At 31.8% G+C, this 20,254-nt stretch overlaps 8 protein-coding genes across 8 annotated transcripts; 5 read left to right on the top strand and 3 right to left on the bottom strand.

Moving 5' to 3' along the window:
• Positions 1 to 3,253: 3,253 nt before the first annotated feature.
• On the top strand, positions 3,254 to 3,751 carry BX663DRAFT_428047 (uncharacterized protein; the record flags this gene model as incomplete). The annotated part of the gene is made up of 1 exon (XM_051522656.1): positions 3,254 to 3,751. A coding segment is annotated over one exon (498 nt), but the record flags the coding sequence as incomplete, so codon positions are not given.
• Positions 3,752 to 4,322: 571 nt separating this feature from the next.
• BX663DRAFT_496181 (acyl-CoA dehydrogenase/oxidase) lies at positions 4,323 to 6,723 on the top strand. Its single transcript, XM_051525742.1, has 7 exons — positions 4,323 to 4,765; positions 4,876 to 5,098; positions 5,181 to 5,303; positions 5,376 to 6,131; positions 6,224 to 6,343; positions 6,411 to 6,548; positions 6,639 to 6,723. The coding sequence occupies exons 1-5, from the start codon at positions 4,431 to 4,433 to the stop codon at positions 6,314 to 6,316; spliced, it is 1,530 nt and encodes a 509-aa protein (XP_051386355.1). The 5' UTR covers positions 4,323 to 4,430; the 3' UTR covers positions 6,317 to 6,343; positions 6,411 to 6,548; positions 6,639 to 6,723.
• Positions 6,603 to 7,758, bottom strand: BX663DRAFT_496178 (inhibitor of apoptosis-promoting Bax1-domain-containing protein). The gene is made up of 5 exons (XM_051525741.1): positions 7,611 to 7,758; positions 7,436 to 7,544; positions 7,232 to 7,371; positions 7,015 to 7,132; positions 6,603 to 6,954 (listed from the first exon to the last, which is right to left on the bottom strand). Exons 1-5 carry the CDS (start codon positions 7,750 to 7,752, stop codon positions 6,696 to 6,698), a joined length of 768 nt encoding a protein of 255 aa, XP_051386354.1. The 5' UTR covers positions 7,753 to 7,758; the 3' UTR covers positions 6,603 to 6,695.
• A 573-nt stretch (positions 7,759 to 8,331) lies between these two features.
• BX663DRAFT_496173 (kinase-like domain-containing protein) lies at positions 8,332 to 11,112 on the top strand. The gene is made up of 14 exons (XM_051525740.1): positions 8,332 to 8,969; positions 9,031 to 9,076; positions 9,136 to 9,191; positions 9,244 to 9,368; positions 9,454 to 9,491; positions 9,559 to 9,753; positions 9,820 to 9,884; positions 9,932 to 10,031; positions 10,094 to 10,142; positions 10,242 to 10,352; positions 10,416 to 10,529; positions 10,594 to 10,662; positions 10,732 to 10,823; positions 10,895 to 11,112. The coding sequence occupies exons 1-14, from the start codon at positions 8,452 to 8,454 to the stop codon at positions 11,027 to 11,029; spliced, it is 1,713 nt and encodes a 570-aa protein (XP_051386353.1). The 5' UTR covers positions 8,332 to 8,451; the 3' UTR covers positions 11,030 to 11,112.
• Positions 11,113 to 11,251: 139 nt separating this feature from the next.
• On the top strand, positions 11,252 to 12,372 carry BX663DRAFT_496171 (uncharacterized protein). Its single transcript, XM_051525739.1, has 4 exons — positions 11,252 to 11,477; positions 11,562 to 11,607; positions 11,661 to 11,758; positions 11,829 to 12,372. Exons 2-4 carry the CDS (start codon positions 11,595 to 11,597, stop codon positions 12,330 to 12,332), a joined length of 615 nt encoding a protein of 204 aa, XP_051386352.1. The 5' UTR covers positions 11,252 to 11,477; positions 11,562 to 11,594; the 3' UTR covers positions 12,333 to 12,372.
• A 1,888-nt stretch (positions 12,373 to 14,260) lies between these two features.
• BX663DRAFT_427791 (uncharacterized protein) lies at positions 14,261 to 16,609 on the bottom strand (the record flags this gene model as incomplete). Its single annotated transcript, XM_051522642.1, has 5 exons — positions 14,261 to 14,486; positions 14,628 to 14,747; positions 14,836 to 14,953; positions 16,159 to 16,402; positions 16,499 to 16,609. 5 exons carry the CDS (start codon positions 16,607 to 16,609, stop codon positions 14,261 to 14,263), a joined length of 819 nt encoding a protein of 272 aa, XP_051386351.1.
• A 224-nt stretch (positions 16,610 to 16,833) lies between these two features.
• Positions 16,834 to 18,567, top strand: BX663DRAFT_496156 (uncharacterized protein). The gene is made up of 2 exons (XM_051525738.1): positions 16,834 to 17,739; positions 17,816 to 18,567. Exons 1-2 carry the CDS (start codon positions 17,188 to 17,190, stop codon positions 18,515 to 18,517), a joined length of 1,254 nt encoding a protein of 417 aa, XP_051386350.1. The 5' UTR covers positions 16,834 to 17,187; the 3' UTR covers positions 18,518 to 18,567.
• BX663DRAFT_496153 (uncharacterized protein) lies at positions 18,524 to 20,013 on the bottom strand. Its single transcript, XM_051525737.1, has one exon. The coding sequence runs from the start codon at positions 19,945 to 19,947 to the stop codon at positions 18,577 to 18,579; it is 1,371 nt and encodes a 456-aa protein (XP_051386349.1). The 5' UTR covers positions 19,948 to 20,013; the 3' UTR covers positions 18,524 to 18,576.
• Positions 20,014 to 20,254: the final 241 nt, after the last annotated feature.

Below are 20,254 nucleotides of genomic sequence, written 5' to 3'. Positions count from 1 at the left end.
GTTAGAGTTAATTTTTTGACTTTTATTATGGGAAAAAAAAAGAAATTGCCGATCCATTGATGAATTTGGTATAAATAAACGAGGAAATAAAGAATAAAAATAAAAAAACAGGACACTTTTAACATTTAAAAGTACGAAGAAGATATAATTCCAGCAAAGAAATATCAGAAGGGTTTTTTTTTTTTCATTTTATTTTTTTTCAAACTAAATAAGTAATAAGACTGTATTACAGATTTGTGGATCCCATCCTTTACTTACCAATGACTACCTCAGAACGTAGCCGAGTGCTTCGTTGGCGACTTGACTGGCTACCGGGTGGTAAACCTAAAGAATGTATCTTTCATCCGTCTCATAATTGGAGCCGGCAACATGCTATTGAGTGCTTACATGTACATCATCGTCTCTACATGCCTACTTCAGTCGAAGATCCCATCTCGTTCCTCCTCAACTTGCTTCCACTACATAAACCTCGTCGTCCTTCTGATTGTACGAGCTGGTATACTTTATGGCCTATTCTTTGTACAATTCTACATGAACTTGATTACTACTTCCATGATGAATTTCCTCCTGATCCTATCGACCCTGGTCTCAAGCTGTTGAATTGGTTATCCAAGTAATAGTGTGTGTCTTCCTGGTTACTTTGGTCTTATTTGATTTTTTAAATTGTTTCTTCTCACTTTTTCGCTTTTTCCCCCTTATATTTTCTCTTAATTCCAAAATACTGCTCTTTTCTTTTTCCTTCTCGTTTTCCTTTTTCCCTTCTTGTCCTTTAGGAAGGTTTTTATTCTTATTTCCCCTCTATAACTGGCTCGGGCAATATTGCGCATTTATTTCGTCGCTACATGCTCATTGCCAAAAAATTTAAAAAAAAAAAAAAAAATAATAATAATAATAATAAAACTCAGAATTTAATCGTATTACAGATTTGGCTTTTATAGCTTCCCGCCTTAGAGAATATATAACAGCTTCTTACTTAAAAAAGTTTTTTTCTATATAAAATTCCGAATTTGCTTGCTATAGTTTTTACACTTTAAATTTGGACGAAATTAGTTTTTTTCTGGATGAATCAAAATAAGTTTTTAAATAATTAGTTTATCTTTTTTGGACAGATTCAAAAAGGAAATTCAGACAAAAAAATTAGTTTTCAAATGATTTGGAATAAATAACATTTGTCTACCTGTAACAATCTGAATACGTCTCCAATGGTCTCTTGGTGAGCTCAAAAACAGGGACACAGCTGATCAATACCAAGCAGAGTTCGCCAATACCCTACATTCATATCTTTCACAAAGACCTTCAAATGATCTTAACGAAAAAGACTCTGCATGCAAATACATCGAACAGTTCAATTCACAAATATGTAATTCAGTTTACGCATCCCCTGATACAGTTTGTGGACGCAAACAACAGACTATATATGATACATACCTAAAGAATTTTTGGACTCCAGAGATGACCTCTGTTTTTCACCTAAAAGAACATTATTATAGAAAATGGAGTAAAGCAAACGGCTTGAACTGTTTAAAATACTGGCTACTTCACCAAGAATCAAAGGCACGATTAAGGAGGCTCATAATTCAAAGACAGCGCGAAACGTGGCGACAGTTTTGTGACAAAATGGCACAGGGCGAATATACAAAAGCTATTGCAAAATTCAATCGTATTCGGAAAAAATAGGACTTTTAAACCGACCTTTTCCACAACGGATGGACCACAACACTCGGCTAATACTATGGCTGCTCACCTCCAACAAATCTACTCTGGACATCTTCTACCTGAACAATCATCCTATATGGAGCTAGTGGATTCTACACCTCGACATATTAATGCATATACACTTACAGTATCTGACTGCCCTATAACACTCGAAAACATCAAAGATGCCTTAAAAAATCTACCCTAAAAAAAAGCACCTGGAGTTGATCACATAAGACAAGAAATGCTCTCTCCAATAACGAATAAATTTGCTCCAACCCTTCTGTCTCTCTTTGAACTATGATGGCGATGGTCCTATACTCCTCTATCTTGGCGAGTAGCTCAGATTGTCCCAATACATAAGAAAGGTGCACCTACCAAACCAGGAAATTATCGACCTATCGGCCTAACATCAGTTTTTCGAAAGCTATTTGAACGATGCCTGTATCCTTATCTCATGACTTATAGTCCACCGTTAGACGTTGCCCAAGGGGGATTTCATGAGGCTCAAAGTACACTTGATCAGGTCCTTTGTCTAACTGAAATTTGTAACTTACTTTGCAAAACACAACATTTCAAACCAGTGCTTGCTTTCCTTGATATCAAATCGGCTTATGATACGGTAGACCGTGCCTACATCTGGCACTATTTATCTGATTATGCCCATGCTCCACTACTAAATATCCTGAAAAATCTTTTTGACGATGTCCATCTCGAAGTACTTTTAAATAATGTTACCTCATATAGGTTTTCCCCGAGAACTGGTGTTCTTCAAGGCTCAATTCTTTCTCCATTTTTGTACTCAATATACATAAACATTCTCCCTAACATTCTACGTATATCACCAATTCCAACAAATATACGTGATCAACCACTTCAATTTGTACAATCGATTAATTGCTTGTTGTATACTGACGATGTTGTCCTCATCACGGCACCTGAAAAGTTGCGCTCTTTATTATCATTATGTGAAGAAAACAGTAATTTATTAGACTACCGCTGGAATCCTAGTAAATGTGTAATCCTTGATCCTTCTGATAATCAGCAACCGTGCACTTTATATGGTGACCCCATTCCAACCCAAAAATGTTTTTCTTATCTAGGTATCCCCATCAAGATAAGAGGATTCTTAGATATAGCTCAACTAGTATAAAATAATACTAACAAAGCCCTACAAACAATGAACCAAATGGCATCTATTGAGGTTAACCCCAAGGGATTTGATCGTTTACTCGCTACTTACTTCTACACGCAGATAGTCCGACCACCACTCGAATATGGTCTAGCTATTAGTCTACTCAGTACAAAGGAGATCCAACAACTGGAATCTTGTCAAAACACATGTATAAGACAGATATTTGGTGGCTCTAGTCGATCATCAGTAAAGGTGATGCTTTATATGGTAAGCCAACCATCAATAAAGGTTAGGGTGTCCATTCTGCAGGCCCAATTCGTTTTCCGTGCTATTGATTTACCGGATGATACTTTGCTCGCTAAATTACTTCCCGAGCTTCAATTCTTCACCTTCAACACTCAATGGTATAAACTCATTTAAACACCATGCTGGAGACTCTGTGTCGCCAATTCAATTCCGTTAGACCAACGCTCCTTTCGGAAATATCGTCAAGAATTTCTTGAAAAGAGTTTTCAACAACTACTTGACGGGACATATTCTGTTTTGCTTTCCACTTACCGCCCCAATCTGGTTATTGATCCGATACTCTGGTTACTCATGACATATAATGAGCGTAGTCGAACTATTCGATGGCGTCTTGGTTGGTTACCCGGAGGAATACCTAAAGCCTGCCCATATCATCCTCATGTACACTTTAGTCGGTCACACACCACTAAATGTTTGCACATGCACACCCGTTTATTCTTGCCACGATTAATTGCAGATCCCCTTTCCTTTCTTTTAAATCATCTCCCTCAGCATAAGTACCGAAATTCTCAGGATGTTTCTGACTGGCTCTATCGTTGGCCAGTTATGTGCACCATTCTACAAGAAATGGATTACATAATACACGACAAACTACTCCCCCCCTCCACTTCTTGACCCAGGCAGGAAATTTCTCAACTGGTTGTCCCTTTAAACTTGTTAGCAATATTCCTCCTTTTTTCTCATCTTCTCTTTTTCCTTCCCTTTACCTTTTTAACCTCTTTTCCCATAAGAGAGTTTTTATATACTTTTTTTTTTTCGCATAATCTGAACTGACCTGGGCAATCCAATATAACAAAGATATTATGTGCTCATAGGTCGCTTTATAAATTTTTTTTAAAAAAAAAGTTTAATCGTATTTCAATCTGAGTGTATACATACAAAACATCTTCACTCATCAACAGTTGATAACCTAAAATGACAAATAGCAGCATTAAACTCTTGGAAAAAAAATTATGTATCAAATAGACAGATGTAATACTATTAGTTTGATGAACTGCGTCAGTGGCTTTTTATTTTTAAACCCGAATATAAATCTCTCATCAGTTTTCCTTTTACGTTTTATTCAAGAAAGGTAAGCAAGTCATCTGAATTTTAATTTTGATTTGTCCAAATTTAAAGTAGAAAATATTATAATAAAATTAATAATCCTAAATCCCACATCACCATTTGTGCATTATTGCTTTGTTTTTTTTTTTTATTGATACAAATATTTATATTTTTATATATCTATTTTCCCATTCTTCTTCTTATTCTAATTATCACCCCTCCCCACTCTGTAATAAAGTATTCATAAATGAGCCTCAAAACATTCACACGAGAAGAAGTAAAGCGTCATGCTTCTGAAGATGATTTATGGATCATCATCGATACCAGCGTCTATGATATGAGTCGTTTCATTGATTTACACCCTGGCGGTGCTTATCCCATTTTAGAATTTGCTGGTAAAGATGCTACAGATGCATTTTATGGACTTCATCGTCAAGAAGTACTTGTCAAATATCAACGTTACAAGATTGGTACCATTGTAAATGAAAAACCTCAAATTGATTTTTACCAGCCTGGTGATTTATCCAAGGTCCCTTATGCCGAGTCAAGTGCCTGGATGGGTTTCAAATCACCTTTTTATACGTATGAAAATAATAATGATAATAGTAGTAGTAGTAGTAAATACTTACATCTCTCTCTTACTCTCCTTTTTTTTTTCTTTTCTTTTTTTTTATATTTGTGTATACACATAGTGAATCTCATAAAAAGTTTCGTATTGCAGTTCGTAAAATTACTGATTCTTTAGCTGTTGAAGCTAGAGAATTTGAAGATGCTGGTACCAAGCCCTCTGATGAATTTATGCAAAAATTAGGTGAACATCATCTTTTAGCTGCCAACATTGGTCCTGGCCCTTGGCTTCATGGTTTAGTTCTTCCCGGTGATCTGAAAGGAGAGGACTTTGATTATTTTCATGAAGTATATTATTCAATCGATTCCACAACAACCTCTTTCCTCTATTTTATTCATCTGTTTTTTTTTTTTTAAAATATTATAATAGATGATTCTTCATGAAGAGTTTGCTCGTTGGAAAGTTCGTGGTTTTGATGACGGTGTTGTAGGTGGTATGGTCATTTCTGTACCCACAGTTTTGAATTTTGGTTCTCCTCAACTTAAACAAAAGGCATGTATTGAAAAAAAAAAAAAAAAAAAAGAGTGAGAGAAGCTAATTTATTATATACAACGATCTATGCAGATTATTCCTGATGTTTTTGCAGGTAAAAAACGTATCTGCCTTGCTATTACTGAACCTTATACAGGATCTGATGTTGCCCGTATCAGGACAACCGCCACACGAACAGCGGATGGTAAATATTTTATAGTGAATGGTGTTAAAAAGTGGATTACAGGCGGTTGTTGGGCAGATTACTTTTCTGTAGCAGTTCAAACTGGGAAAGGAATCTCGATGTTACTTATTGAACGAAGTGAAGGCGTTGAGACCAAGTTGATCAAGACCTCCTATTCACCCAGTGCGGGTACAGCCTATGTGACATTTGAAAATGTCAAGGTACCTGTAGAGAATCTGCTGGGTAAAGAGAATAAAGGATTATTAGTGGTATTATCCAACTTTAATCATGAGCGTTGGGTCATGTTGACAGGCGCTTCAATGGCTGCTCGCCTTGTGATTGAAGAATGCCTTAAATGGGCTAATCAACGTCAGGTCTTTGGTAAACGCTTAATCGATCAACCTGTAATTCGTCATAAGTTAGCCAAGATGATTGCTAATCTAGAGAGCGTTCATAACTGGGTTGAAAACTTGACTTATCAAATGAATAATATGGACTATAATGAACAATCAGATAAACTGGCTGGTCCAATCGCTTTGTGTAAATATCATATTACTCGAGTCTTGCATGATATTTCTGATGATGCTTGTCAAATCTTTGGTGGTCGTGCGATTACCAAGACTGGTATGGGTAGAACTATTGAAACTTTACAAAGAACATACAAGGTAAATAATAATAATCATAGTAAAATTTCTTTTTTCCTTCTCTATGTCAATTTCCTTTTCTTTTCTTAAAACAAAATAAAATATTATTCTAGTTTTCTTCTATTCTTGGTGGTTCTGAAGAGATTCTGGCGGATTTAGGTGTTAGACAAGCCTTAAAGAAATTTCCTACAGGAGCAAGACTTTAATAAATACTGTTTTCTTAAACTAATAAGGTAATAAGGAATTATACTCGGGTATCTTTTTATTTCATTGATAACAATAGCAATAATAATAATAAAGGCGAACAAAAACTATTACACATTAATATGAAAGACAAGCAGTTTCAGCTTGATTTTTTTTTGTCGATGTATTTCTAACTAATAAAATAAAACCACGCTAGTTATATATTAAGCATTCTTTTCAAGATATAACTATTAAGTATATATCCAACATAATACAAATTGATAGAAAATATTCAATGAAAAAAAAAAATTTCATTAATAGAAACTTCTCTTTTTATTTTTATAGTTTTATATAGAGCAATAATAACACATGTTCCTTTTTTGCTTGTTTATTTGTACAATATTAGTTATCGCGGCTCATTAAATCCAAAATTTCCAAGATTCGAAGGAAAAGATTAATAACATCTAAATAAAGACTGACAGATGCAATAATGTAATCCTCCGCAGAGTATTTGTTGAAGATCAAATAAGTATCAAACAGAATATAACCACTAAAGATAATTACACCACCAATAGCAAATGCAAGTTGAATACCTTTAGAGAAAGGAAGGAACATTTGTACAAGACCAGCAATAACTAAGATCCAAATACCTGCATACAAACTTGTAAAAGAAGTATTATTTATACTGATATCTTCTTCGATCTACAATTATTTTACTTACAATGGCCCTAATCCAGTAAAATCCCATTTTGATTGAAGTGTGAATATAGTAAGGCCGATAAAAACACCCAAAGTAATTATCAAAGCTTGCAATACAATTTTTTGATTATAGAATGTGACTATTATGCAAAAAAAGAAAAACAAGTATTGTAAGCTTCGGGAACCCCTTGTTACAAAAAAAAAAAAAGAACTACTTCACTTCCTTTATATTACTTTACCTATCGTTCCTATAGCATGTGCTTCAAGTAGAGTAAACAGAGACAGTAAACCATAATTTAAAGGATAGGATCTTGCCTTCCAAAACAAAGCAAATAATAGACCCAATGTACCAATCATTGACACAATAAGCATCCACTGGCTAATAAATAAAATAAATAACTATAATACTACTACGCTTTTTTTTTATAAATTATAAACTTTACTTTGACTGAACCCATAATTTAGCAGAATGGTTAAATAAATAAAAAGTAGACAAAATAGTAGTTGCTAACAATTGCATTGCTAAAATAGAATATACTTTTCTTACAAATTCTATATACAAACGATAATTAATGTCTTTGCTTTTAAATGTTTAATTGCTAATTTCTAGGACATTACGAAGACGAACTTCTTTTGAACTATTTGCAACCACTTCTTTAAACATGTCATCATCATTATTATAAGAGCCTAGTAAAGGCCGATTTGATTCTTCATCATAATTTGGAGGAGGATTTGTATAGGGGACACTTCCATAAGACATTTTATTCTACAAAAAATAAAATAAAATAAATAATAAAATAGAATAAAATAGAAATTTGCAAAAATGAAATTATGCAAAAAAAAAAAAAAAGCTTATCCAATCAAACCAATGTTTGATTACAAATCATTTTATAAAGAATGACATACACTACTTTATTTTATATCATAAAAATAGATTCAAGTATACATGTGAGAGGAATGAATAAGAAGGAAGAGTACTGCCATCAAATGATTCCCTTTAATCAGTGTACATTATAAAAGATAATGATTTTATACAAGATATCAAGGAAGTGACTGTAAAGAATAAAAAGTCAGAGAATATGATGTTTGACAACAACAATCCCTTCTAGTGTTGTAATTCTATAGGATTTCCAACATGCATGCCTTGTGCAACTCTATTGTCTTTCAAGAAATAAAATTACATCTGTCATCATTTGAACTGAACGTTCTACCTTATAATTCTCCTTACTACTATGAAAGGGAAAAATAAATAAAAATAAATAAAATAAAATAAATAAAGTAAAATAAAAATAAAATAAATAAAATAAAAATAAAAATAAAAAATAAGGAGACGGAGTGTGTGACTATCAACAAGATTGTTGTGTATGTTGTATTATGTGCTTTTTTCTTTAGATTCATCCCAAAATTATTTTTTTTTATCTTCCCCTTTTTTATCTATTTTTTTTTTATTATTGAATAAATGTCCAACATTTCAGCTGTTCAATTACCAGATTCATCACAAACTTCTATGTTTGGTGATAGTAACTGCTCGACTAGCAATTCAAATAATGGTACTGTTTTTTATTCACCTGAAAATGAAAAGCAAAACATGTTGAAACGTCATGAGAGAAGTGATGGTTCTGATGATCCTGACAGTAACGAATTAACTCGCAAACTGTCAAAAATTGGTCATACCGATGATTCGGAAGAAAGTTCAACAACAAGTTTACGGAAAACAGTAAAAACAAATAGTAATAACAATGATGAAGATATTACTGCTGCTATCGATCATGTTTCTTCTAAATCTGAACCACAATCATCAAAGCAATCATCCATTTCTTTTAAACTGGAAGAACCTAACTGGAGTGCCCATAAAACAGCCTGGGCATTTTTGCAGTCTTTAAATCCCAAGTATAAATCTAAGTATTTAGAACGAAGAGAACATACACAAGGTCGTCCTGGCTATTTGTTAGGTAGACGATCTGATAGTGATATTAGGTAATAAGAATATTAAAAAACAAAACCCTTTTTTATATTTCTAATATATACACATATAAAGGTTTGATCAGATTGAAATTAGCAAAAGACACTGCTTAATTTATATGGTAAAACATTTGTTGAGCATAAAATATATATTATTAAGACTAATTCAAAAAAAAAAAAGGAAACTGGTGCCAATGGAAGAGCCAAAGGAATTCGAATTTTTCTTGAAGATTTAAGGTTAAAAAAACAAAAAACAAAATCATTTCAAGAATTAACTTTTATTATTTAGTTTCAATGGTACTTTTGTAAATGGTGAACTTGTAGGTGTGAAGAAGCGTGTTTTATTAAGAAATGGCGATGAAATTCAATTGTATAAGCGCAATGCTTATGCTGAAGATGATCTCCGACAAAAGTGTAAATATATAAATTTGTATAAAAAAAAAACCTCTTTTTATTAATAGTAAATCAATACTAAAAAGACTTTATTTATAATGACTAGTTTTCCGTATTTTGTTTCCATCACAATATGAAGCTAATGTAATTTTATATTTCATTTGATCTTCTTTCCCCCCCTTTTTTTTTTTTTTTACTAAAACTCTTTTAGACATGTGAACATGAATATAAAATTGGTAGATTATTAGGACGTGGCAATTTTGCTGGTGTTTACCATGCCGTACATAGACAAACTAATCATGTAGTCGCTGTAAAGGTTATTAATAAAAGTAGATTTGCAAATAAACCCAAGCTGACACAATCATTGATTCAAGAAGTTGGAATTATGATGGCGATTGAAAAGCATGTATGTAGCACAATATATCTATTTTGACATTTAATATTTTGACTGCGCATTTTTTTTTTATGATAGCCATTTGTTGTGAGGATTAATAAGATCTTTAATGAAGTTCAAAGAATTTTCTTGGTTTTAGAATAGTAAGTAAAGCCTATTTTCCCTTTAATAATCTAATGAATAAAAATAGTGTACCTGGTGGAGAACTATTTCATTATATAAGAAATAAAATTCAACTTGAAGAAAATGAAACACGCTTTATTTTCTGGCAATTACTTATAGCTACAAAAGTAAGTAAATAATTAAAAAAAAAGAATAAATTAGGATGATTTATATCTTTAAATCGATTTAGTATCTTCATGAAAATAATATTGCTCATCGTGATTTGAAGCCAGAAAACAGTAAGGAGAAAGCCTTTTTTTTTTTTTTTTTTTTTTTTTTTTTTTTTTTTTTAAAAAAATAAATAAATCGATATTAAAGTCCTATCTTTTATATATTAGTTCTTATTGTTGACCAAAAGACACTACATGTAAAAATTACTGACTTTGGTTTAGCTAAAACTGAACAAAGAAACCAATATTTTGACAGTCAATGTGGCACTGCTAACTATGGTAATTTTTTATATACTTTAATAAATAGAATATCATATACATATTAACTTTTATTATTTCTAGTTGCTCCTGAGGTACTTGTTTCATCAGAAGATCGTGCTTATGATAAACAATGTGATTCATGGAGTCTTGGCGTAATTCTCTTTGTATGCCTTGGTGGATATCCTCCTTTTTCAGGTAAAATAGACACTATATATATTTGTTTAAAATGAAAGCTAAAAAAATACATATTTGTATTTAGAAAAAGACAAAATTCTTAATGGTGACTTTAACTTTAATACCCCACAATGGGATTTGATCACAGACGATGGTATTGCATATAAACATCAACTAATATTATTGATGAATCTTTATATTTATTTCTGTATATATATTTTAGCCAAGGATCTTATCCAGGAACATTTAACAGTTAATCCTGCTTTAAGAATCACGGTCACAGATGCATTAGAGCACTCATGGATGAAAATGAATGTAACCTATTTTTATAAAGATATATGAAAAGACAACTCACTCTAATTTCTCTTTTTATTATCATTATTTAGCATGAAGTGATGACTATGATGCGTAACCGCCTTGGAGAAGATGTTCTGAATGCTGTAAAAGAACTAAATATTACTGATAATTCTTCTTCAACTCAGTTAGCTTTAACTCAAAGCATCTCTCAAAGTTTACGTTAATAGAAAAAGAAAAAGAAGAAGAAAAAAGACTCTTTATTCTTTTGAGTTTAAATAACTTATTGCCATGAAAACATTAGAAGGATATTCAATAATTTACTTTATTTTTGTTTATTTGTTAATTGTCTTCTAATAGATATTATACATTTCTTTATAAATGAAAAAAAAAGCATGAAGTTACAATATGACTGAACAATGAACAAAAAAAAAAAAAAAAAAAGAAAACTTTTAGTTGAGAATATTAGCAGTTCCTCTATTGCAGAATAATATATTTATTTATTAACATTTATGAACTCTATTTCTTCTTCTTCTTTTATATTGTGTTCATATATAATGAATAATAATAATTTTGGAATAATGATGTATAACTTTAATAGTAACCCAGTCGTATGTTGTGCTGTAATACCATCAAAGTATGGAATACCCTTAGTGTTAACTATTTGGATTGTAGGTAAAAAGAAAAAAAAAGAATATCTCATAAAATACATATATAAATATGAATCAAGTATGAAACTAATGCTGTGTTCTATTTTAGGGCATTTCTGTGTATTTTGCTGCTTTATCCTTTATGAAGAAAAGTCGTAAAGTAATACTTGATAGTTTACATGTATATCTATTTACATATATCTATTAGCCTTTTATTCATATATTGATACCCGTACATTGATTGTATTTGGTATACTTCACATATTACTAGCTTTATTATGTTTTTATGGCTATATAGTGTATTGGGTAAATTTACAGTGAATGAACAAACAACTAAGGTTATTACAAGCCTATTAATTGTATTATTGTTATTCAGATTAAACGGTCAGTTAGTCAATACCGTCGATATGCAAAATTAGTTGCCTGCTTTATTGTCATTATTTTAATTGATATCATTGCCAACTTTATTACCTTTGTCGTAAAGAAAGATGATTTTTTAACTTGGTGTAAACACAAATCAATGAATACTATGATGAATCAAACATTACAGCAAGAGAGTCTTATGAATACTACCCTCACTGATCAATTTATCATCATGAATCCTGATCTTGTGTTCAATTGTTCAAAATTGCATAAAGCGGATATCAAGTTCTCTGCTGCTACCATCCTCTTTATCATCATTCTTTATATACATTGGTCTACATTTATTATCAGTGACTCGAAAAATTTTATAATTATGCAACCTGAAATTTTTAGTCAGCCATTATCATCGTCAACAGATACAGAAGTGGAAAGATTCAATAACTACTCTCTTCAAAATCGACAAGCGTCTATTGAATTATCTAATATTAGACCTTCTTCCGAGAATAATGCATTTTAATAACATAATTTAATTTATAAATAAAAAGAAAGAAAGAAAGAAAGAAAAAAAAAAGGATAAAGATAATGTTCATCTCTAATAACAGCTTAATATAATTACTATTTTTAGTAATTAGTTCAAATAGGAAATACTGGGTGACTATTGCACTGAGCATAATTACAAATCGGAAACCCAAACAGTCAATTCGATGTCACTTAATTTAATAAATTCAAATACGTAATCGATAAACCTGACTATTATGATTATAATTCTTGCATCTAGGGAGACATAAACTTTACCGCAAGGTGAAAAGGCTAATGACTTGTTGTGGTATTATAAAAGACAAGTCAGTGGCTGTTCAGATCAGTCCTGTTGACCTTTGGCAGCTATTCCAAGCTGCGACAAATTCCATCAGCGAGTGGTGACAAAGACTTTTAACTTTATTGTTTCTCACTCAGGGCAGTTAACGGGCTGATACTCCCATTAAGAATTAATTAAACTGGCTTACGTTCTCAAAACTAATGGAAAAGCGACTAAAAAAAAGTAAAATATATCAGCTAACATATTGATTTTTTTTATAGTATCTGCAGGGAAACGCTATCAGAAGTTTTAAGCAGTCCGGCATGGTTAGAAGAAGATGCTTCAAGTCATTTTTATTACCAAAAAGAAATAAACTGTTTAATATACCTTCCAATATATAATTAAGACCATTTATTTCATAAAATAATATAAAAACAATTTAACAAGCAAATACATGTAATAAAAGAATAGAAAAAAAAAAAATACACATTTTATTTTCTTTTAGGTGTATAGAACGTGCTTTCAGGGAAAGCATACGCTCTTCTGGGAGGCGACTGTAAACGAAGATTGATAAAACCACTTGTTCTGCTTGAAAGCCTCCACTTTTTGTATTTTTTAGAGGCCTTATTTACATTATCGTAGAGATTGACTACGAACTCCTAATAATAATAATAATAAAAGCTAAGCGACTTGCTATGAAATAATGGATTGGATGTATGAATTTACCTTGAAGTTTAATAGTTGATCTAAAGTATTGCCGAAGACAAAATCCTCTAAATCATCGACGTCCCCTGGTAAGAACAGGTTGTCTTCCTCAACCTTCACTGCAACTATAATATCTTCATATTGATAAACAGAGTAGATAAAAGCAGAAAGACCTTCAGATTTAATATATATTAGTTGCAACAAGGTTAAAACTTGAATGAGTGTGTCTATTTTACCTATAATATCTATGTTTTGACTGCAAACGATAAGGAAAGAGAAAACAGAAAAGACAAGTCTGTGAAAACTCTGTATAGTTTATTAAAAGAAAGAAATAATAATACAAACATTGTACAAACGAAAAAAAATAATATAGAAAAATGAGAAGGGCTATTTATATTTTTTTTTTTTTTTTTTTTTTTTTTTTTTTTTTTTTTTGCAAAATATGTGATATTAATAGGAGTGTGATTTGCTATAATAAAGCATTATGTGTAAATATTGTCTGTGTAAATATTGTCTCCAAATAATCCTGCATGCAATAATACATATTTCCTTTAACTGTCGCTGTTACTAAAAAATATACCCAATCATTATTTCTGGGGTAAGCAACACGTTAATATTAATTCACGGTGAATATTCCAGCTATAACAATAATACCAATTATTTATATGCTACTATTATTATTATCAGCATCCTCTAAGATATTATTACATAACAATATTCAACATTACAGATGTATATATAATATGTATAGCTTATATAGATAATTATGTGATAATCCTATTGAATTCTTATTATTACATAATACAATGTATATAGTTATTTTTTAGCGCTCGAATATTCTAACAATGACCGCTATTAAAACTGAATGTTGTATAATGAACATTATGGTGTGATGTACAATGCACTCTTTACTATTTAATAAATGATAATTTATTTCTATTAACTTAGTTGTAAGGACGACTACAATCATAACAATCATCATTATGCTCTCCCATATGTGCGGCGATATTATGCAAGATGCTCTTGTTTACTCTAATATTTTTGTTCAGCTGAATTGCTTCAACATCTTCTGACACAATGGAAGGCTTGATTTCTACAGAGCTCAATTCGATATTCTTCTTTATATTTTTGTCGTCAAGTATAGAGTCCTTAAAAATCAAATCTATTTTTCTACCATAAATACCACTCGACACAACTCCGTATTTGAATTCATTGATTTGGTGTTCATACTTCGTCGCTAAACAGCACGCCTCTCCTCTGTGTAGTCATGTAAGCAATTCGAAATAATTTTGTAATAATTTTTCGATTTACCTTATTAGCGAGATATGGGTTCCTCGAAATATAATATCAAAAATAGACTTCCAATAGCATCCAAAGTCTTCCTCATGTAAATGTTCTCCGTACCAGTCCTTGAAGTTTACTGTATCAAGTCTACATATATTATAAATTATATGTTACATCAAGAAAAAAAAGTATTTAGCCAAAGTGATATGATATGATATGATATTAAGGATTTTACATCAGATCATATACATCCATAATCATCAAGTTAAACTTTTCTAAATCTTCAAGATAATCTTCATATATTCTGCAACGCTCTCTGACTATAAACTTTCGAAGACCTTTCTTACTGCCAACTCTATATGCCTATGTAGAGAAAACACATATCATTAATGAAAGTTGAAATAATCAAATTGCCTCAAGTTAGATTGCTCACCTCTTGTATTTCTCCTTTTAACTGGGTCCATCGAGGGTTCACGAATTCTGAGAAGGGCAGTACTGGCTTAGAACTAAGTGTACATTCTAATTGATTTAGACCGATAATTGCTTCGATCGACTTCCGACCGCTAACTGATATAGTGTTTATACAACTCGATAAAAGAACACTATGATTCATGACAACAATCATTTAGCAAACTTTAATGGCTATATTTGTATGTATATTGTATTTACTGACGTTTTGACTTCTCTAGTGGATTTAAGTCTTTGTAGGTCTTAAGCAATTTGATGCATTTATTGTAGATTTTTTGGCTAATGGTTGTAGCCGTCAGCAGAGTTGAGATTGTATTCAAATCGATTTCTTCATTTTTGTGCTAAAAAAAAACAACTCTATTTTAAAAGTCTTTATTTAAAGGAAAGATAGAGTGAGCTTACCAGTTTATACACTATTTCTGGAAATTATTCGTTCGTAAAAAAATTAAAAAATAGTTCACAAAAAGATTTTGAACTTCATTCATTTTTAGTGAACGAAATAAGTGAAACATCAAACTGGCTTTTGATTCAAAGCCGGCAAATTGACTAGTAAGATCTTCTATGATTTCTTTCAATACAGAAGATGGCTTTTCGTCAATGGAATTGATCAAAAACTGTTTATGTTCCTCTGGTAAGAACAGGAGGTCTACCAGCTTTTCTACCACTTCCAGTTTGTCTCAGATTCATTTCTTCATTCCCAGCAAGCTCGGTTTTCTTTTTCCAAGTTTGTGCCGTACTTTGAGGCACTTTTATTTCCTCAGCAGCAGCACGTACACTCATCCTTTTCTCATAAATAAGGTAAAGAAAGTAGTTTTTGACCTCAGGCTTATAAGTTCAGTATGTTCTTTTATTTTCATTGTTATCTTTTTTTTTTTTCTTCGTCCTTCGTAACCACTTGTTCAATCTTGGCAAGTTTTTCAGGTGGCTTCAAGTCCAAGTACATGCCGTAAATAGTAACATCCTCAAGAGGATATTCTAATTCATCAACTTCCATCTCAAGAACTGCAACTCGTTTGCCTTCTTCATTGCGAAGGTTTCCTTTACCATCTTCAGATATAAATTGGTCCATTGTTTTTTTTTATGAGCGAACAATTTCCGGAAATAGTGTACAGATAATGATACAAAGAGTTCATTCTGAAGTCTGTTGTGACCGCTTCATTGAACTCAAATGTTCTTTTTCTAACACTTTCATCTTCAGCAACAATCGAGCGTGAGCATTCGCCCTGAGGTACTTTCATGATGTTATTGATCGTGCAATTCTCGTAATGTGAAGCATGGTCCTTGTACGTTATGTTGTTCACAATTTTGTGAACATGCTTGTCTTTAGCTTTCCCCTATTCAAAACATTAGCACTTTTGCAATTATATACATAACATAGATTTTGTATTTACTTTTGAAGATTTTTTAAATAATTGTATCTGGGATTTCACGTCACGATGGACCAAGCTACTATTCTTAATAATTTCCAAATTGTTGTTGTATTCTTTCTGTACCTTGTTAAAATACTCATTAAAGGAATTTAATCTTTTTTTTTTTTCCATTCATAATACTGAGGGAAAGACCAATCAAAAAATGGATTTTTTTTTTTTTTTTTTTTTTTTTGAAATAACAATCAACCTCAAGCTCTTCATGTGCGTGGTAACTGTTTACAGACATATAGTATTAAAAAAAAAAAATTCAAAATCAGAAGTGATTAGTGATAATAATGCAAGAGATACAAAAAAAAAGCAAAAAGTAAATCAAACGTTTTCAATTGTATCATGTGCACAAAGTTGTATAGCAAAGCTAATAATAATTAATATTTGCAAATTTAGTCCCAAAATCCAATATTATATTTTCCATTTAGAATAATAACTTTAAATCTTTACACAACTTGTTTAGGGGGGGGAAATATACACACTTTTTATTCTCTTCCCCCTTTATATCAATAATAAAAAAAAATGCCATCAATGATTCAAAAATCAATTAAACGTGTTGCTATTATAGGTGGAGGACCAGGAGGTCTTGCGGCCGCTAGAGCCTTACGTGATGAAGGAACATTCAGTACAATTACCATCTTTGAAAGGAATGACTATGTTGGTGGTACTTGGTAAGAATAAACAAATATTTCTATTTGTGTATGTGTACATATGTCAACTTATGGCATCTATCTAAAAAAAAAATAAGGCATTATTCATCAGAAATAAATGAACCACCCCCTTTTCCTTCAACAAATGCTTTAAAAGTAGATACAACTTTGAGTACGAAAAAACAAATTTATTCTCCCATTTATGCTAATCTTCATACCAACTTGCCTCATTCTGTCATGTCCTTTCAAGATGTTCCTTTCCCTCCGGGTACACCTTTCTTCCCTTCACATAATTTGGTATTGGATTATTTAAACCAATTATCCATAAAAGAAAACTTGGTATCTTGGATACGATTCTCAACTCTTGTAAAGCGTGTTGAATTTGAAAATGATCATTGGAAAGTCTCATCAGAAAGTTGTGGTGATAAGAAGGACGGAGTTTGTACTACTGTTGAAGAGTTTGATGCAGTTGTCGTGGCAACGGGCCATTATACTGTACCTTATATACCAAATATCCCAGGACTAACAGAATTGTATGAAAACAAACGAATCCAGTTACTTCATTCTAGAGATTATCGACGTCCAGAAGATTTCAAAGATAAGGTAATAATGAATAACATACATGCATATATATATATATATGTATATACATATTCTATATTTATTATATTTTATATAGACAATACTAGTTGTAGGAGGTGGGTCTTCTGCTATTGATATCGTACGTGAGACATCCCAGGTGGCAAAAAGGATATATCAATCTATTCGAACCGAAACTGAGCTTGCTCGTCAAGCAGTTGAACAGTATCCACCTCATACTGTGCATCAAGTAGGCTTGATAGAACGTATTGTTCATACAAAAGTATCTTCATGGATTGAACTATCAACACAGGAGAGCTTAAAGGATGTAGATATTATTATATTTGGAACTGGTTATTTATATAGTTTCCCATTTTTACCCTTTCAAGAAGGTAACTTGATCAAGACAGGGCAAACAGTGCATCATTTAGATCATTTTATGTTTTATCAAAAGAATCCTACTCTATGCTTTTTAGGATTACCTATTCGAATTGTTCCTTTCCCCTTAATGCAACGTCAAAGCATTGTGATGGCGAGATATTGGAGTGGAAAAATTCCTATGCTCCCTGCCAATGATAATAGGACTCATGACGATGACGATAGCCGTATCGACTTCATTATGGGCGTAGCTCGAGAATTTGAATATAATGAAAGGCTAGGTGCATGGGCAGAAGGGATCATGGATCCTAAACAATTTGAACAATGGCACTCGAATCATCCACTTACAGGTCGTTTATCTGAGCAATGGAAAGAACTTCGAAAAAATGCATTAAAACTTCGCAAAGATTATTTAGGATATTAAAAAAGAAACCAGAGTTGTATTTTTATTTCATTTATTTATTTATTTATTTATTTTTTTGTTTAACAATTCGATCTTTTATTGTTGTTGTTTTGTTCATCTTCTTGAATACATCTTGTACACTGACATAAAAAGTGGTAATGTTTCAATAATCTCGACCGACGATTTTCCACATCTTCTTCAACATTACCATATGAAATGCATGCTTCTTCACCTTTTTTAATCATTCGTTTTGCAATGAATTTCATTTTTCTTCCATCTCTAATTTTTATGACGTTAGCATCACATGAATGATTAAAATAAACTGCAGAAGGATAGATGCCCCAACCCAATAATTCCAAATCATCAGTGACATCAGTATGATCATGACTCATTTCCCATAATCCAAAGCTGTTGGCTCGTTCTCGAAAATAGATGGATCGAAATAACCGATGATCTAGATTAGCTAATGTTGGTATTTTTATTGAATTCTTTTTTGTGACATGTGTGTCCTTGAAGGCACGAGCAAAGAAGGAATAAAGTGCCATGACATCTAAAACTTCTAAAGGCAAGACTGAAAGTAATAGTTCTCGTCTTTCCTTGGGTCCAAGTTTTATAATATGTTGAATGCAAGGTAATAATAATGATGATGATATTGATTTTTGATTATCATGAGATGGGTATAATTCATTTTTTGGATTAATAAAACAACTTCTAAAATGGGATAGTTCATTATTTTGAATTGCAAGCAAGTCTTTGAATCTGGGTAGTGGCGGTAGATTATCATTGCAAGGATACAACTCTGCGTCTTTACGTATTATGCATGAAGCAATGAGTCGACACATTGCTCTATCTGTATCATCTATTTCTCTATAAAGCTCAAAATCATTATCTACTATACAAGACCATGCTTCATCTAGCCAGTCTGATAGCGCTTTATCATCATGAATATCCAAGCTTTCTATTATCATTATTTCTTCATCTTTTAGTTGATTTTGTATTAGATTTGTTTCTTTTAATTTATTTCTCTTAAATTCATTATCTAGTCTATAATTGGCAGCCATTGTCATATACCATTCGAAGGGAGTCGATAATCCAGATCGCTTGAATTCCTCTCGACACGTTTCTGAGCAGAATAAAATGTCTTTGAAAACTAATGTTGAAGCAAGCTGCTGTACAGCATGTGTAACCGACCCTTTTGATGTGTAACCATCCTCCTTTGATGACAACCATTGATTTGAAAGTTCTAATTGCTCTTCTCTTGTTGACACTGCTTTAAATTTTTGTTTCTTTGGATAACTAAAGTTAAAGCACCAAAAACAAGTTTCAGGTATCCACTCTTGTGATACGGTTGTCGTCAAGGGCTCTGAAACATGTATTGTTGTCCCTGCTGTAATATCCTCAGTAGCTCTATATCCTCTACCTTTTCCGGGTAAAACTGCAATTTCGAGCATATTTATTACTTAAAACTGAAATAAGTTTAAAATAATGAAAAAAAAAAAAAAAAAAAAATTTTTTTTCTTGATCCAAAATTAGTAGTATAGAAAAGAATCATATTATCATAGCAACAGTTAACAGTCCGGCGGACCATTTTTTTTTTCCCTTTACAACATCATCAGCATTATTATGATAATAATGTGTGTGTGTGTGTATATATATGTATGTTTTTCAACTATGATAAGTTTCAGATGAATTCTAGTGAGTCAAACAGCATTGCGTATATTCCCTAATAGGATGATTAATTTTCATAGTTAGACAACA

Source organism: Cokeromyces recurvatus (assembly GCF_025118155.1).
Source record: "Cokeromyces recurvatus strain NRRL 2243 chromosome Unknown BX663scaffold_3, whole genome shotgun sequence".
NCBI lineage: Eukaryota > Fungi > Mucoromycota > Mucoromycetes > Mucorales > Mucoraceae > Cokeromyces > Cokeromyces recurvatus.
The sequence above is the reverse complement of the archived record's forward strand: the minus strand, read 5'-3'. Positions and strand labels throughout refer to the sequence as shown.

Excerpts from the sequence above, each read along its gene's own strand:
- BX663DRAFT_496153 (XM_051525737.1), bottom strand. The coding sequence starts at position 19,947 with ATGCTCGAAATTGCAGTTTTACCCGGAAAAGGTAGAGGATATAGAGCT.
- BX663DRAFT_496173 (XM_051525740.1), top strand. The coding sequence starts at position 8,452 with ATGTCCAACATTTCAGCTGTTCAATTACCAGATTCATCACAAACTTCT. Across the intron at positions 9,369-9,453 it reads AGATGATCTCCGACAAAAGT|TTTTCCGTATTTTGTTTCCA; the intron begins GTAAATATATAA and ends TATAATGACTAG. Across the intron at positions 9,754-9,819 it reads TGATGGCGATTGAAAAGCAT|CCATTTGTTGTGAGGATTAA; the intron begins GTATGTAGCACA and ends TTTTTATGATAG.
- BX663DRAFT_496178 (XM_051525741.1), bottom strand. The coding sequence starts at position 7,752 with ATGTCTTATGGAAGTGTCCCCTATACAAATCCTCCTCCAAATTATGAT. Across the intron at positions 7,545-7,610 it reads TTCAAAAGAAGTTCGTCTTC|AATTTGTAAGAAAAGTATAT; the intron begins GTAATGTCCTAG and ends GTTTGTATATAG. Across the intron at positions 7,133-7,231 it reads ACATGCTATAGGAACGATAG|TCACATTCTATAATCAAAAA; the intron begins GTAAAGTAATAT and ends TTTGCATAATAG.
- BX663DRAFT_496156 (XM_051525738.1), top strand. The coding sequence starts at position 17,188 with ATGTGTACATATGTCAACTTATGGCATCTATCTAAAAAAAAAATAAGG. Across the intron at positions 17,740-17,815 it reads CAGAAGATTTCAAAGATAAG|ACAATACTAGTTGTAGGAGG; the intron begins GTAATAATGAAT and ends TATTTTATATAG.
- BX663DRAFT_496181 (XM_051525742.1), top strand. The coding sequence starts at position 4,431 with ATGAGCCTCAAAACATTCACACGAGAAGAAGTAAAGCGTCATGCTTCT. Across the intron at positions 4,766-4,875 it reads TTCAAATCACCTTTTTATAC|TGAATCTCATAAAAAGTTTC; the intron begins GTATGAAAATAA and ends GTATACACATAG. Across the intron at positions 6,132-6,223 it reads CTTTACAAAGAACATACAAG|TTTTCTTCTATTCTTGGTGG; the intron begins GTAAATAATAAT and ends ATATTATTCTAG.
- BX663DRAFT_496171 (XM_051525739.1), top strand. Across the intron at positions 11,759-11,828 it reads ATGGCTATATAGTGTATTGG|ATTAAACGGTCAGTTAGTCA; the intron begins GTAAATTTACAG and ends ATTGTTATTCAG.